This window comes from Elephas maximus, chromosome 1, assembly GCF_024166365.1.
Source record: "Elephas maximus indicus isolate mEleMax1 chromosome 1, mEleMax1 primary haplotype, whole genome shotgun sequence".
NCBI lineage: Eukaryota > Metazoa > Chordata > Mammalia > Proboscidea > Elephantidae > Elephas > Elephas maximus.
Window position 1 is genome coordinate 230,560,409 of NC_064819.1, and position 17,657 is coordinate 230,578,065.

The 17,657-nt window shown below is 42.6% G+C and overlaps 1 protein-coding gene across 6 annotated transcripts in view; it reads left to right on the forward strand.

Annotated features, from left to right (window-relative positions):
• Positions 1-17,657, forward strand: part of TULP4 (TUB like protein 4) — a 304,765-nt gene that overhangs the window by 64,991 nt on the left and 222,117 nt on the right. For 4 of the 6 annotated variants that reach the window (XM_049904582.1, XM_049904572.1, XM_049904561.1 and 1 more), the window contains one exon: positions 14,722-16,971. The exons of 1 other annotated variant lie outside the window; for it this stretch is intronic. In XM_049904582.1, the coding sequence (XP_049760539.1) occupies positions 16,720-16,971 (252 nt within the window). In that variant the 5' untranslated portion in view covers positions 14,722-16,719. Of the gene's footprint in view, positions 1-13,951; positions 14,242-14,721; positions 16,972-17,657 lie in introns of those variants that run through there. One more of the 6 variants, XM_049904591.1, reaches the window with a different exon arrangement.

The window sequence follows — 17,657 nt, forward strand, 5'->3', positions numbered from 1 at the left end:
CACTGTTATCGGAGGGATTAACCAGAGGGGAGGGGAGTTCTGGGATTGGGGTACAAGCAGTATGTGGAGCGCTGGTGGTGCAGTGGTTAAGAGCTTGGCTGCTAACCAAAAGGTCGGCAGTTTGAATCCATCAGCTGCTCCTTGGAAACCCTGTGGCTCTACTCTGTCCTGTAGCATCGCTATGAGTCAGAATCGACTTGTTGGCAACGGGTTTTTGGATTGGTTTTATGCAAGCAGTGAGTGTACTTTGAAAGGAGGGTGATTTTTACAGAGGACAGGGGTGGAAGATAAAGCTGCAGAGGCCGGTGTGGGACCATTCTGTGAAGGCCTTCAGGGCCAGGCTGAGGATGGCGGCCGTGAGTGAGAACAAGTCAATGGTTTTGAGGTGGCGAATGATGTTTTTGCAGCTGTCCTTTAAGCTCATGGCAGAAAAGGGTGAGTGGAACAAGAGGGGAAGACATTTGATCCGGTGTTAAGAATCCTGACCTTATTAAAAAAAAAAAAAAAAATTTGACCTTATTAGCCAGCTTGAATTCCGGTTTCAGCACTTAATGTACCATGAGACTTTAACTTCAAGCGTTTCTCAACTGCTGTAAGACTCAGTTTTCTCATAGGGAAAATGGGAATAATAATTTTTGTACATGATTGTCTTAAGTGACGTAACATTTGTGAAATCTTTAATAATTTGTATGTACTTTCATTTGGAATTTCAGCCTGGGCTGTTTGTTTTCTTCCTTTTCAAACCTTATTTATACCTTTTTATTTCTTCTGCTTGTCTTACTGAGCTGGCGAGGACCTCCAAACAGCGTGATAGTAGGATTCTTGTCTTACTGCTCTGGCTGGGATTTCTAGTAAAGCAAGATATGAACACCCTTGTCTTGTTTCACTGTTAAATAGGATGTTTGCTGTAGGTGTTTGGTAAATATCCTTTATCAGATTGAAAGTTCTCTTCCTAGTTTGAAATTTATAAAAATGGATGTTGAATTTCATCAGGTACTTTCTCTGCTTGTATTTCAATAATCTTTTCTTCCCTTCTTGACTCTTTTAAAATGAATTATAATTAATAGATAAATAGATTTTCTAATGTTAAATTACCCTGGCATTCCTGGGGTGAACCCAGTTTCGTCATGATCTAGTATTTTCTTTATGTGCCATTGGATTTGCTCATGTGTAGGGTTTTCGTTATCCACGAGTGATATCATCTTTACTTTCTCATTCTCGTACTTTCCTTATCTGGTTTTGGTATCAAGGTATAATAGCTTCATAGAATTAGTTGTGGGTGTTACCACTTTTTTGGTTCTCTGGGAGAGTTTGTATAATATTGCAATGGTCTGTTCCTTGAATGTTTGGTAGAACCTGTCTGTAAAATTACCTGAGCTGGTGTTTTCCTTGTGGCACAATCTTAAACTACTTGTTTATTTTCTTTAATGGTTATGGAACAATTTAAACTTCATCTTTCTTCTTGAGTTAGTTTTGTTAAATTATGTTTCCTAGGAATTTGTCCATTTTGTATGTTATCAAATTTTTTAGCATTAAGTTGTTCGTGGTGTACTTGTATCTTTTTAGTCTTTGCTGTATCTGTGGTTATATTACGTTTTTCATTCCGACTATTGTTTATTTGTGTGCTGTCTTCTCTTGCTCTACCTTGCTACAGGTTTCTTTGGTTAATTTTTTCTAATGAATCCAGCCATTGGCTTTGTTTAGCCTCTTTCTGTTTCTTTTGTCTGTTTTGTGAATTTCTGTTTTTATCTTTGTTATATTCTTTCTGTATTGTCTTGTGGTTTAATTTGTACTTTTCTAACTGAAGATGAACATTTAGACCCTTGGTTTATAGCCTTTTCTAATAGAAGCAGTAAAGGCAGGAGCAAAGTTCTGCTTTTGCTGTAGACAAAAAATTTTGATATGTAGTATTTTAATGAATGTTCAGTATTTTAAACTTTCCATTATGGTTTTTCTTTGTTTCATAGGCTATTTACAAGTTTTTTTTTTTTTTTTTTTTTAATATTGTAGACTATTTCTTCACAGTATTTGAAAAAATGTATTGTGGTAAATATGTATCTAACAGGTGTGTTTCTTTAGTTGGTTTTTAAAATTTCCAAAATATGGGGTTTTATCATTTATATTTTTGTAATTGATTTTTGGCTTAATAGCTTAGTAGTCATATAATATAGTCATTATATAACACTTAACAACCTGCGTTATGAGGATGATACAACCTTGCTTGCTGAAAGTGAAGAGGACTTAAAGCACTTACTGATGAAGACCAAAGCCTTCAGTATGGATTATACTTCAACAAAAAACAAAAATCCTCACAACTAGACCAATTAGCAGCATCGTGATAAACAGAGAAAAGATTAAAGTTTTCAAGGATTTCATTTTACTTGGATCCACAATCAACACCCTTGGAAGCAGCACTCAAGAAACCAAACGATGCATTACATCTGTCCGGCACATCTGCTGCAAAAAGACCTCTCAGGAGTGTTAAAACAAACAAAGATGTCACCTTAAGGACTAAGGTGTGTCTGACCCTGGCCGTTGTGTTTTCAGTCACTTCATGTGCATGTGAAAGCTGGGCAATGAATAAGGAAGACTGAAGAAGAATTGACGCCTTTGAATTGTGGTGTTGGGGAAGAGGAATATACCATGGACGGCCAAAAGAACAAACAAATCTGTTTTGGAAGAAGTACAGCCAGAATGCTCCTTAGAAGCAAGAATGGCGAGACATCGTCTTGTATACTGTGGACATGTTGTCGGGAAGAATCAGTCCCTGGAGAAGGACAATGCTTGGTATATTAGAGGATTAGCGAAAAAGAGGAAGACCCTCAACGAGATAGATTGACACAGTGGCTGCAAAAATGGGCTGAAACATAACAATTGTGAGGATGGTGCAGGACTGGGCAACGTTTCTTTCTGTTGTACATAGGGTTGCTGTGAGTTGGAACCAACTCGATGGTACTTAACAACAGCACATGACACTTAGTCTTGAAATATGCTGAAACTTGCTTTACATGGTAAATTTTTGTTAATGTTCTTGTGTGCTTGAGAAGAATATGCATTTTCTGAATTGGACGCAAGATTCTGTATCTGAGCATTAGGACCGATTCTATTTTTATTACTGTAGATGGTTTACAGAACAAACTAGCTTCTCATTAAACAGTTAGTACATACATTGCTTTGTGACCTTGGTGACCAACCCCAGGACATATCAACACTCTCCCCTCTTCAACCTCGGGTTCCCTATTACCAACTTCCCTGTCCCCGCCTGCCTTCTAGTCCTTGCCCCTGGACTGGTGTGCCCAGTTAGTCTTGTTTTGGTTTTATGGGCCTGTCTATTCTTTGGCTGAAGGATGAACTTCAGGAGTGACTTCATTACCGAGCTAAAAGGGTTTCTGGGGGGCCATACTCTTGGGGTTTCTCCAGTTTTTGTCAAGCCTGTAAGTCTGGTCTTTTTTTGTAAGTTAGAATTTTGTTCTACATTTTTCTTCAGAGGACCAAATTTTTTAATTGTGATATTTGCATCTTCTAAATCTTTGCAATTTTTTTTTTTTGTGCAGCTTGATCTATAAGTAATTAAGAAAGCTGATTGAAATCTCCTCCTCTGGTAGAGGATAATGCATTTCTTCCCATCAGTTTTTTCTTTGTATATTTAGAGGTTATTTTTTAGGTATTTTATCAGTTTAGAGTTGTGATACATTCCTGCTGAATAGGACTATTTTATTGTATGGCTACCTTCTTTATTCTGTATTAACTACTTTTGCTTTCAAATGTATTATATTTGATATGGTTATGTGTTGATATGTGGTTAAGTGCCCAGCTGCTAACCGAAAGGTCGGTGGTTTGAACCGACGTGGCAGTCTGCTTCCGTAAAGATTAACAGCCTTGGAAATCCTCTGGGACAGTTCTGCCTGGTCCTGGTCCTGGTCCTAGAGGGTCACTAATAGTTGGAATTGGCTCAGTGGGTTTGACTTTTTTTTTTTTTTTAAATGTAATCTTATGCTCTTTTAACCTGTAGGTGTAGGTCTTTTAATCATTGATACATTGTGTTTACTGATGTATTTGTACTTGCTTCTGCCATCTTTTTTGTGTGTGTGTTTTCATTTATTCTGCCTTTTTCATTTCCTTTTTCTCATTTTGGGGAACTGATTTGAGGTTTTTCTTTCCTTTTTTTCTCCTCCATTTTTCCCATTCCAGTGATTTAGATGTTGTGTGATTTGTTTCCAGTCCTTTTGTGCTTGCCCTTTAAATTTTACCATACTTACCTAATACAGTCAATTGTAAAATTATTCAGTGTTTTAACCACCCTCTGGGAGAATACAAGGGCGCTAGAATACTTCAGCTCTGACCATTCTTCCTTTAGCCGTCTTTTGCCTATTCTTTTTAGTTTTCCATTTTTTATCTCCCAAATAGACACAGCTAGTGGTTAAGCTCGTGGATCAGAAACTGGCTAACCGGATTTGAATCCCAGTTCTGCCACCTACCCAATGGGTAATGTTGGGAAAGGTGCTTAACCTCTCTGTGCATTGTTTCAGCTGTTAAATGTGGACAATAAAAGGACTGTTCTCTTAGGGCTAGGACTTTTAAGTGGGAAATACAGTAGCTATAAAGCATTTAGAACTATGCCTAGGAGGTATGAAGTGCTATGTAAATGTTGCTATAATTACTAGTGTTATTTTTTGTTCTTCTTTGAGCAGACAATGTTTAATTTTACCTGCATATTTAACAGTTTATTTTTTCACCATTTTTCCTTCTTCAGAACCTTTTTTCTTTTGCCCGAAGAATATTCTTTAGAAGTTATTTTGTGGGGTCAGTTAGGTTTAAAACTCAGCTTTCATTCATTAAAAATGTCTTGTTATTTCATCCTAATTATTAAAATATAGTTTTTCTGGGTATAAATTTCTGTTATATGTCTGGAGTGTAATTCTATATTTTCTGTATTTTATATTTTCCCTCTTTGAGGATATTAGTTCGTTGATTTCTGCCTTCCACTGTTGCTCTTGAGATGTCTGCTGTGAGTCTGATTGTCATTCCTTTATAAGAACCTGTCTTTTCTTTTTTGCTGCTTCTGAATCTTCTTTCTGAGTTTCCATTCTGCAGTTTTACTAAAATGTGCTGGGGTGTGGATTTCTTTGTCATTCATCCTGCTTGGTGTATTTTGTGCATCTTGTATCTGTGAATCTTTCATTGGTTCTGGCAAATTCTCCGCTGTTATGTCTTCACATATTTCTTCTGTTTTCTGCCTTCTTGTGATTACAGTTAGATGCATATTAACCCTTTGCAACCAGCCTCTGAACCTCTCTTTTATATTTCTATCTCCTCGTCCCTCTGTGCTACAGAAAGTTAGATGGACCATTTCTTGAGGTGTTAGATCCAGTTCATTAATTCTTCCTTTCACTGATGTCTCACTCACATATTCCATTTTATTTCAGGGATTAGGTTTTCTGTTTCTGACTTTATTTGGTTGCCTCTAGTCAGTTTAGGCAAAACCCTGGTGGCGTAGTGGTTAAGTGCTACGGCTGCTAACCAAGAGTTCAGCAGTTCGAATCCGCCAGGCGCTTCTTGGAAACTCTATGGGGCAGTCCTGCTCTGTTCTGTAGGGTCGCTAGGAGTCGGAATCGACTCAGTGGCAGTGGGTTTGGTTTTTGGTTTTTAGTCAGTTTAGGTAGTGTTTTGTTGCTTCCTTTTTAATTTTTTTATGGAACATTTTAAACCTAATTATTTGAAATTCAGTCTATGTTCATTCTTATTTCTGAAGATTTGGGGTCTGAATTTTTTGTTTGTCGTTTCTATCGAGAGCTTGTCGTGACTTCTTTTGTGTTTGTTAATTTTTGATTGTGAATTGATTTTTGGCGAAACCTTATCACTGGGAGTTCTCAGGCCCTAAATTGGGAATGTTTTCATGCAAAGAAGATCTGCATTGGTTTTACTCTAGAAACGGGGTGCTAGAAACCTGGGACAGCTTTAGTTTCCTTTGAGGGTCTTGTTGAATGTGTGTGACTCGGGTTCAGCCTCACCACCTTCAGTCTGAACCAGAGTTTGTGTATTTGATAGGGTGACCAACTGTCTGGTTTATTCAGGACTGAGAGGTTTCCTGGAGTGGGGGACTTTCAGTGCTAAAACTGGGACAATCTTGGGCAAACTGGGGTGGTCGGCCGCCATTTCAGGACTGAGAGGTTTCCTGGAGTGGGGGACTTTCAGCGCTAAAACTGGGACAATCTTGGGCAAACGGGGGTGGTCGGCCGCCGTAACTCTGATTCCGGTGCTTATATCTGCGTCTCCCATAGATGACTGGCTTTCTCATTTGTTACTTTTGTTTATGTGCCTCCCATGGAGATTTCCCATCCTTTCCAGTAAGTACAGCAGTTAAACATTATGTTTGTTGTACTTTACTCAGGATCTAGCTGTAGAGTAGTGGGTGTCCCTAGAGAGCATAAAATATTGAAGTGTAATTTGTAACTTCACGTTTTGCTCGTTATTGAGAACATTTTTCAATGCCATTCCGTAGTCTTCTACAGTGTAATTATTAATGGTTCCATAGTATTCTGTAACATTTATTTAACTAGTGTCCCATTTTAGACATACAGTTTATTTCAGATTTTTCACTTATAAACAGCGTTGTGATGGAGATCCTTATAGCTAAATCTTTGCATAATCCAAGACTGTTTCTTTAAGATAAATTTCCAGATGGAGAATTGCTGAACCAAAAGGTTTGCAACGTTGTAAACCTTTTGAATTATATTGTCAGATTGCTCTTCCACTTACCTGCACCTTAGGTGACATTGGGTATTATCATTCCTGTCAGTCCTTGTCACTGTGATAAATGAAATGTTCCCTCTTTTTAATTAAGGCACATGACTGTTGATCCTAGTGAGCCCCATATATGGAACCACAGTATTTTAAAATCTAAGTTTCAGTCATATATTCACTGTAAGGAATACCTAGCTCCTGTTCTCTTTTAAACAAATAATGAAGCTGTTTGTCTTGCAACCTCCATGCCTTCCCCTCTCTTTAGAGATAATTAGATGTTCATGTTTTTCAACCTGGCTGTTGAAAGCAGGCACAGAAGGTAAATAGGGAGTAACATCCCCTGAAAACATACCTCTTTGCTGATCTCTGAACACAGCTGTGGACTCATAACCTTCTTCCCTGAATTCTTTTCCTCACAGAGGCTTCAGTGCCAAGCAGTTGCAGGCTTCCAGGGAGACCCAGATCCTGAGTGTTTGGTGTTGACCCAAGGTTTTATGGAGAACCTCACTCAGTCTGTATTGTTTCCCATCGCCTTGAAAGACTGAGGCGGTATCCCACACTTAGTACTGTATTCAACAATTAAATGCAGGGAAGTCTGTGGGTACTGCAGGCAGTATAAAAATTGGAGTAAAACATAGTCTCTCCCACCTAAGAGTTTAAGATTTAGTAGGCGACGTGGATTGAATAGAACGGCAGCGGAGAAGACACTTGACATGTGAGTCTGTGTACAGCATTTCAGTGTGCCTCGTCTGAAGGAGCTGGTGGTGTTCTGGACAAGGCAGAACTATTCTGTACAGTGCATCTTGGAACTCTCCAGCACAGGTCAGCGGGAAGGCAACTGGACACCTGTGCAGCTGCTGTAAGAATGCGTCCTTTGGATAAGCCTCGCCATCAGCACGCATGTCTGTAGTTATTCTCTCACTAGCATGTTTCGAGACTTAAATTAAGAGCTAGGGAATAATAACACAATAAATATTTAAAATCATTATTAAACTCCATTCTCTTTGTAGTGGTGGTGTGCAATTTTCAGGTTTGTAGGTGCTTCCTTACACATGTAGGTAGGCACATAACAAGGGGTTCCTGGTAAAGGCCCTTACTGGTGGGGAAGGCATCCATCCAAGACCTGAAGGCAGTTCTGGAAGGCAGATTTGAACTAGCCTCTAGGCAGCTTTTGAAACTAATTAGGAACCTGTTAGAGTGCCTTGGGCTCAGTGGATGTTTGTGGGTTGTGGAATATTCTTGGGGGAAAAGAGTGACTCCGTAATTAGAGGAAATATCATCATAGTTGTGTTAGTTAAAAAGTGCACAGACGTGTTCCCATCTGTGGAAAGTGAGACAGCGGGAGAGGAGGCCTGGGCTTGGGTAGGAATCACCCTCTGTTCTCTTTTTAGGGTAGAATTATGAAGATGTCATCTTAGAAGTCCACACCTTCGTTCACAACCAGAAAACGAGTAGCCATCCCTAGCGTAGTAATTGGAATGCATTTTCGAAGTCTCCGGGTGGTGCACGTATGGTTAACACACTTGGGTGCTAACCAAAAGGTTGGAAGTTCAAGTCCACCCATAGGTGCCTTGGAAGAAAGATGTGGCGATCTACTTCTGGGAAAAATCAGCCGTTGAAAACCCTGTGGAGGGCAGCTCTACTCTGACACACGGGGTTGCCAGGAGTCGGCATCCACCTGATGGCAACTGGTTGGTTAATTTAAATCACTCAACAGGGAAACTCACTCTCCTCTCCAGCCCCCAAACAAGTGTGCATTCAAAAGCTTCAGCTTCAGGGTGTTTAGAATATTTTATTCTAGATGTTCTCCTGTGTTTTTCCTCTGCTGTGCGGTCATCTGACACCATCAATATATATTTTTTGCCCATACCTACTTCACCATTATTGCTTCTCATCCTAGTCTTCTTTTAACCACCGTCTTATATTTTTATCCTTTAGAAAGAAATAGTTTATTCCAAAATTTTTTCTCATCTCCGCTTATCACTGTTAATACGCATTTTCTTTGTCGACACCTTCTTAGCTTGAGAACTAAAATAGTGCCTTTGATGCTGTTTTGGGGATTTTCTGGATTGGGAGAGTGCTTATTAAGGTTGGATATAATAATCTAAAAAATTCCTTCTTAATGATTGTGAGTTCTCTAGCGATCCCAGAAGACTAGTGCCTAATATAATGCACAACTTTTTAAACTCGTTTATGAGAACATTCTTAAAAATTTTTATTTATTTATTGCGAGATATATCCTACATGTAGAAGAATTATAAGACATATATGTATTAAAGAATAATTTTAAAATGAACACCCCATAGCCATCACCCAGATCAAGAAATGGAATAATTGCTAGCATACCAGAAACACATCTGTGTGTGCCTTTTCGTGAACACAGTCCCTCCCCCCTCCCCCCAGTAACCACTGTACTGCTGCTTTCCTTGCTTTTTAAAATTTAATCATATTACCTAGATATGCAGTCTTAACTGATAAAATTAGTTTTGCCTGTTTTTGAACTTTATATAAATGGATTCATATTATTGGTATTCTTCCATAAGATTCTTTTGCCCGACATTGTGTTTATGAATTCTCCCGTTTTGTTGTGTGCAGTATTCATTTGATGACTAAGGTGTGCCTGACCCCCCCAAAAAACACCTGTTGCTGTTGAGTCGCTTGTGACTCATAGCAGCTCTAACCATGGTCTTTTCAGTCGCCTTATATGCTTTCTAAAGCTGGACAATGAAAAAGGGAGACTCAAGAAGAATTGACGTATTCGAATTGTGGTGTGGGTGAAGATTATTGAATGTATCATGGACTTGCAGAAGAATGAACAAATCCACCTTGGAGGAAGTACAGCCAGGATGCTCCTTAGAAGCAAGGATGGCTAGATTTCATCTCACTTTGTACACATCATCAGGAGGGACCAATTACTGGAGAAGGAGATCATATTTAATAAAGTAGAAGGTCAGCAGAAAAGAGACCCTCAGTGAGGTAGATTGACACAGTGGCTGCAACAATGGGCTTAAAGGTCCTAATGATTTTGAGGATGTTGCAGGACTGGGCAGCATTGCCTTCTGTTATACGTAAGGTTGCTATGAGTTGGAGCCAATGGCGACTAACAACAAGAGTGTTCATTTACGTTGCTGTATAGAATTCTGTTGTTTGAATGCCACACTGTGTCCATTTGTGTTGTTACAGTTTAAATTTTGTCCTCCAAAAAGGTATGTTGAAGTCCTAACCCCTGGTACCCATGAGCCAGGGCTTTGAACTGGATCATTCCAATTCGACCCCCTGCTGAGAATTTTTATTTCCATCCTGGATATGTTAAATCAGAATCTACATTTTAACAAGATTCCCAGGTGATTCTTACGTACACACCTACATTTTAACAAGATTGGCCAAATACATAAGAATCACCTCGAGATCTTGTAAAATATAGATCATGATTCAGTATATCTGGGGTGGAAAGGCAAGTTCTCAGCAGACGGTGGAACAGAATGAACCAATTTGAAACCCTGCCGTGAACATGACATTGTTTGGAAATACGGCATTTGAAGATCTTATCAGTTAACATGAAGTCATACTGGAGTAGGGTGGGTCCTTACACCGTCTGTGTGGTGTCCTTATAAAAAGAGAAAAGAGACACAGAGAGAGGAGAGATGGCAATGTGAGAAGATGGCATCTATCAGCCTAATAATGTCAAAGAACACGTGGGGCTATCAAGCTGGAAGACCTTCCCCTAGAGCCTTCAGAGAAAGCATGGCCTTGCTGACACCCTGATTTAGTACTCAGCCTGCAGTGCTGTGAGGCAATAAATTTCTGTTCATATAAGCCACCCAAAACATGGTATTTTGTTATGACAACCCTAGGAACTAATACAGTGTTGTTTTCAGTCTTGGTTAATGTAGGCGGTGCTGCTACGAATGTGTCTTGTATAGACCTCCTGGAGTACTTGCGAAGGATGTACTTAGTGTACATACTTGGGAGTGGAGTTGGTGGCTCACAGAGTATTCTCATCTTCAGTATTACTAGTTAATAGCTGTTTTCCAGAGTGGTTGCATTATTGCAACTTTTAATGAATGTATCTCTATCAAAATTGTGTAAATGGAACATAACCCACTGCCGACCAGTCCATTCCAACTCATAGCGACACTATAGAACAGAGTAGAACTGCCCTGTAGAGTTTCCAAGGAGCCCCTGGTGGATTCGAACTGCCGACCTTTTGGTTAGCAGCTCTTATCTTCCCTAATTTTATCTCTGTTCTCTAACATTAATTTGAAGAATTAAAAAAAAAAGAACAAACCAAAAAATGCATTTTATTCCCTTCTCCCCCTGGTAAATTTTATCCAGGTCGATGGAAAGAAGCAGTCAGAAAAGACAAAATAGATTGTAGTGAAAATAATTCAAGTTAGAAAGAAGAATACTAACGGGGGGGGGGGGCAAGAGAGGCAGAGAACACAGCACAGGACCTTTTGCATAATAGATGTTCAATAAAGATTTGTCAGTTGATTAATCCAGGGGTGTCTATAATTGTAGAATTTTTTTTCTCAGCAATGTACCAGTCTGTCCCCAAATTTGGGGCTCCTAATTTGTCATTAAGGTCCCTGGGTGGCACAGCGGTGGGCCCTTGGCTACTAACTCAAAGGTTGGCAGTTCAAATCCACCTGCTGCGCCGTGGAAGAAAGACCTGGTGATCTGTTTCTGTAAGGTTACAGCCATTGAAAACCCTGTGGAGCACAGTTCTGCGCTGACACATATGGGGTCACCATGAGTCAAAGTGGATTCCATAGCAACTTTTTTTTTTTTTTAATTTGCCATTAGAACTGGATAGTATGGAAAGTCTGAGTGGAAAGAATGTGTTAACCTTATAAATTTAAGTACTGCCCCCTACGTCCGTACCAGGTGATTAATTCAGTCAGGCACGTGTACTGTTTGGTTTAAGACTGTAATCTCCTTAGGGCAAGAACGAACTTTTCAGTGTCTTATAGCAGCGTTCTGAAAATAAGCCGTAATGCCCAGAAGCAGGTTTGGCCCAGAATATAGAGGTTAGCATTGGTAGTGTTGAGTTGACAAGCTTCTTACCATTGATCAGAAGTTCATGAGTCAGTTACCATCCTCACTTTCAAAATGAGAAAATAAGGAAGAAAGAAGGGAAGTAACGTGCCCAACATCGCCGGTGTCAGTGAACGGTAGCGTTGATGTTGGTGCCAGCCTTTCAGTAATTAGGACTTTATGATGGAGGTGGTTTTGCATTGCTAGATTTTTATATCCATTATCCATTTTAATTTTGGGTTTTTTTGAACATTTTATTGTGCTTTAGGTGAAAGCTTACATAGCAAATTAGTTTTCCGGTCGGCAGTTCATTCACAGATTGTTCTGGGACTTTGGTTGCAATCTCGGTAGTGTGTCAGCGCTCTCCCCACTTCCTCCATGGGCTCCCTCTTCCATTCATCTGGTTTCCCTGTCCCTCCCTGACTTCTCATCTTTGGTTTTGGGCAAATGTTGCCCTTTTGGTCTGATACGGTTGTTCTCAGGAGCACATTCTTCACGGGTGTCATTATTTATTTTATAGACCCGTCTATTATTTGGCTTAAAGGTGGCCTCCAGGAGTGTCTTCAGTTTCAAATTAGAATGTTGTCTTAGGGCAATAGTTTTGGGGGTTCCTCCAGTCTCTTTCAGACCAGTAAGTCTGTTTTTTTTTTTTTTTAATTTGAATTTTGCCATTATCCATTTAGAGTCACCTAGAAGTCGTTGTTGGATGCTTTTGAGTTGATTTCGACTCATAGTGACCCCATGTGATTTTTTTCTTAGAACGCCTGCCATATTTGTTTAATCAAGAGCCAAACCTGTTGTCACTGAATCCATTCCCACTTATAGCAGGACCATGTAGGACAGGGTAGAACTGCCCCATAGGGTTTCCGAGACTGTACAGAAGCTGACTGCCACATCTTTCTTCTGTGGAGAGGCTGGTGAGTTCGAACTGCCAACCTTTCGATTAGCAGCCGAGAGCTTAATCACTGTGCCGGCAGGGCTCCTGGGAATAACGTGGTATATTATGTACTGGGGAAACCCTGGCGGCGTAGGGGTTAAGTGCTACAGCTGCTAACCAAAGAGTTGGCAGTTCAAATCTGTCAGGTGCTTCTTGGAAACTCTAGGGGCAGTTCCACTCTGTCTTATAGGGTCGCTATGAGTTGGAATCGACTCGACAGCACTGGGTCTGGTTTTATTATTATTACTATATACTGGTATAAGCATTTTAGGAGGAGGGACAGTGGCACTGATTTGAGTTTTATAGAATTTGTTTTCATTTTGCGTGCCCCTCAGGTACAAGTGCTTCCCGAGAGAATTTCTTCAGCTGTTTCTACTGAGATAGGAAAAAAGTTATGCCTGTCTCTCTCGCTCTCTGTATATATTTAACAGGACTGAGCTAGGGTATCTCAGTGGAGTTCTGTGTAGCTGCTGCCTTACCCCTGCCCACCTCCTTCCACAGACTTAATTATTGAGTTTCTGGTCAATATTAAAACCCCTGGTGGTGCAAGGCGTTGCTAATCTAAAGGTTGGTGCTCTGAATCCACCCCGCAGTGCTGCAGAAGAAAGACCTGATGATCTTCTAGAAAACCAGCCACTGGAAACCCCCGGAGCACGTTTCTGCTCTGACGCACGTGGGGTTGGCATCAGTCGGAACTCGGGTAGCTGGTTTGGTACGTGCCAAGCTTTGTGTCAGAGACGAGAAAGACCTCCTCTAGGAGCTTATGTTTGGAGAGAAGAGAGCTAACGTGCAGTGCAGCGCGTGTTGTAACAGAAGTTGGTGCCCGGTGCCATGGGGGCTTCACCGTAGAGGTGCTGTTGTCGTCGGGTTTAAAGGAAGACTTGGGTGTTGGTGCCGCTGGGGGAGCAGCCAGAATGAGGTGTGAGAAGAGCCAGGAGCAGAACGCTTTGGGGGACCGAGTGGCCAGAAGCGAGTGTGGTAACACAGGCTAGGCGTGGAGGATGCAGCAGGAGGGTGGGACCAAGCCATATACCATACCCGTTGCCCTGGTGTCGAAGGGTGGGCAGAGAGGTTGAAATCACATCATCAGGGGCCTTGATGGAACTGGATCCCATGGGCCAGAGGCTCTCAAAGCCTGGCGTCCAAACAGTTGGTATTTGCATCTCAGCACCGATGTTTAGAGTTTCGGGATCTCCCCCCGCCCCCGCCCTGGGCTCCCAGCGTACATCTTGTGGGGGAGCTGGGCAGGCGGTTTTAGCTGGCCCTCCGGGATCTGGAGAACACCTGCCGCAGGCCCAGGGGAGTGCAGTCAAGGCTTTGGTTTCTCTTATTTGAATTTTCGAAAGGTCACGCTGAGGCCCCAGGAGGGGGTTGAGCGTGGGGAGCTATAAAACAGTATTTGTCGTGGTGGGTGATGCAGGCTGGGCTGCAGGCGGCAGGAATGGAGATGGGATGGGTTTGCTGGGGACGGTTCTGCAGGACTTTATGGCTTAGTTGAGGATTCGCAGGAGCCGAGGACACAGGTGTGCTTTGCTCTGTGACCTGACAGCCCTCAGGGACATAGAGGGGTTTTGAAAAGCCCTTGATGCATTGTGTCTTCAGGGAGTTTCCTTTACTAGTAGTGAACAAATCAATTCAGGTAGCTCACCTGAGGCTCTCAGGCTTCTCGCTGAGGATGGCCTCTACAGGGTAGTGCATTTGCAGAGTCCAGAGTCTTAGAAGGGCAGCCCCGAGCATGAGAGCAAGGGAGTCAGTTCACCCAGATACGCCAGCCATTGACAGACACCGTGTTCAGATGCTGCAGGTTACGGGTTGTCTGTCCACTGGTGCAGAATATCGTCTGTCTGTGTTTCACTGGTCAGTAGACTCGATACCTCCATCTGATATGTGTTAGTGTAAAAATGGGTCTCCAGTTTCAATTATGGCAGTTACTATTCTGCTCAAACCATTATTCTTCAGTTTTTTTCCAGTTCTTTTATTTCTTACACTTCTTTGTTTTACAGATTTGCGGGACACCAGGACCCCACGCCGTGATCAATCAGAAGCTTCCTGAAGTGACTGGGAAAACAGACACTTCCCGGGCCAGCCGAAGCGTGTTTGCACGTGCACTGAAAAGCTTCTTTCTCTCCACACACGCGTACACGAGAAGGCAGGCTCGCCCTGTGCACACTCGAGCGTTCCACAACCGATGAAAATTAATTTAAGAATCAGATGGAGCAGCCAGACACCACTGGGCTCTGGAGCCCGGGGAGAGAAGTGCATCACTAACGGCCAGCTTTCTATATGGTCCTCACGGGTAAAGAAAGTTTGCAAAAAGAAGAAAAAAAAAAATTTGCACACATCAAGCCTCCAAATACCTCCCGGGTTTAAAGAAGGAGCTCCGTGCGAAGGAGACACTGGGGAAGCGTGATCTCTGCATTGCAGGTGGCAGCAGGCGGCGGTTTTGGCCCTTTAGTTTGCAGTGGCTTTGGTGATTGGGACAGAGGTTAAAAGCCCAGACTGAAAAGTTACTGTTAGTGTGGTGACGGCTGGGGGAAAGCGAGTTCAGGTCTGATGGGACAGGTCTGAACAATGAACTGACTCCTTGGCCTTTTTTAGTTAACCGTGCTGGAGACATTTTAATTTATTATTTCCCCTTTCCTTTCCTGCATCGATAGGATAATATCTTCCAAAAGCAATCGAAACTGGTAATTGCAGAATAAATACCAAGGGAAATCCAAGCAGAGTTTCCTTTTAATTGGGCTGTGCATGAGGCATTTGGAAACAGTCTGAATGTGAAGAGGAACGCACCCCATCGGCAGAACGGGAAGCCGTCGGGGAAGACGCCGCTCGTCTGTGTGTTTGTTCTGAGGGATTATCTTCCTTGGTGAGTCCAAGAAGACTTTCATGTGAGAGAAAGGTTACTTGATGGACTTAACCCTGAGATTAGTGTTTGTCATCAGGATGGGAAAAGACGTGACCTTTAGGAGCAGAAAAAGGGTGAAGTGACAAGGTCAGGGAGGAAGGAGACGGGGGAGAAACAGAACCCCAAAGCCGGCTCAGCTCTGTGAGCAGGGCCATTTAGGGGCCGTCCAGGGCACACGTTTGCCTACTTGGAGAGCTGTAGAACCTTTCTGACCCTGTTTAGGGAGGGGGCTTCCTTCCCAGCCTCTATGGCACGGAGAAGCAAGCCACCATCGGGGCAGCGGGTGGACAGAGTGCAGTGTGCCCGTGGGACACCACAACCTGCTGTGACGCCAGGCCTGGCTTTGGATCGGGAAAACCGTAGGATCCGGGGAGTTTCCTGGTTTTGAACGGCAGTGAAGGAGTCGTCTTTTCTTCCTGACATTCGGACTGCTGTCTGCACAAACTCTGGTCTGTTCTGCACGGTTTGTGTGCCTTTTTTCCCTTTATGCAATCTTCTTCAGCTTTAGCAGCAGAACTCTGTCCTGTTCAGAAAACGTGCCAGCGGTGGCTTCAGAAGAAACACGATCGTGTACATGCTGTCTCTGCATCTGAGCTCTGGAGGAGAACATTCCAGCCAGAGGGATTCATAAAGCCTTAAGTTACTTGAAATCTATGTATTTGCAACCCTTTGTCTCTGGAATCACGTTACACTAAACTGGAACCTCAGGCTGAATAAGAATAACCAAGTTGAACAAAAAGAAGACAAAGCTGTTTGCTGATCACCACTCGTTAAACAAGGCTCTTTCTCCAGAGGGTCAGCGCACTCTTCCTCTAAGGACTTGAAAACAAACACGACTTGATGGTTTTTTTAAGCATTGCTTTTTCTTAGCAGACTGCCGTCGTCTTTTATAGAGGCATTTTTCACTATGCATTTGTGGATCTTTATAAAGTGCTGACCTTCTAATTAGGCCCAGGTCGGCCTTAATTAAAGGGAAGAAGGGAGCAGCGCAAGCCACCCACAAAAAATAGAGAAATAATTCAATGAGAAAAATTGGATTAGATTTTTCAGCGTTAGGCGTTGCTTTCTAAGTAGAAGAGTTCGTCAGAAACGAAGTATGTACGCAGCAGTGGAACGTGGGCCGGTCCTCTGCAGCGACTCAAACATCCTCTGCCTGTCCTGGAAAGGGCGCGTCCCCAAGAGCGAGAAGGAGAAGCCCGTGTGCAGGAGGCGCTACTACGAGGAGGGCTGGCTCGCCACGGGTAACGGGCGGGGCGTCGTCGGCGTCACCTTCACCTCCAGCCACTGCCGCAGGGACAGGAATACTCCCCAGAGGATAAACTTCAACCTGCGTGGCCACAATAGCGAGGTAAACTTGCAGGCTTGTTTTGCTTTTTCTTTGGCCATTTCCGGTGGTGATTTAGAGGATCTGCCCCCACCACGGACACAGAACTTACCCGTGTTCCTTCCTGAGTGTGTCAGAGTCTCTCCAGCATCCTCGTTTCTGGTTGGAGGGCACCCAGTAGGGAGCCCAGGGAGGTGTTCTGACTGGGGTGGGAGGTTGGATTAGATGCATAACTCACCGTTCCTGTTCTGAGGCCGGTATGTTCGCCACCTCCAGTGTGAGGATCTATTGCGACACGCGAGAGTGCCAGTGTAAGGAAGGGAAATGGTGCAGCCCTCACCTGGCAGAGCACCTGCATTTCTTTGCTGATGGTTTAACACCTAGTTTGTGTTTCTTGTACTTGGAGATGAGCAGAGTAATTCACTGGGCATAGGTGAAGGAAGTCATTCCTAGGACCAGAGTCATAGTGTTGCACTTGTATTGTGGGTATATTCGATTGAGGAAATGATGCTATGTATATTTGGGTGTACACACATACACTGGAGCCCTGGAGGTGCAGTCGTTAAGAGCTCAGCTGCTAACTCAAAGGTCAATTTGAATCCACCAGCCCCTTGTTGGAAACCCTACGGGGCAGTTCTCTGTCCTATAGGGTTGCTAAGAGTCAGAACCCAGGCGGTAGCAACAGGTTTTGTTTTTTCCTTTTATGCATA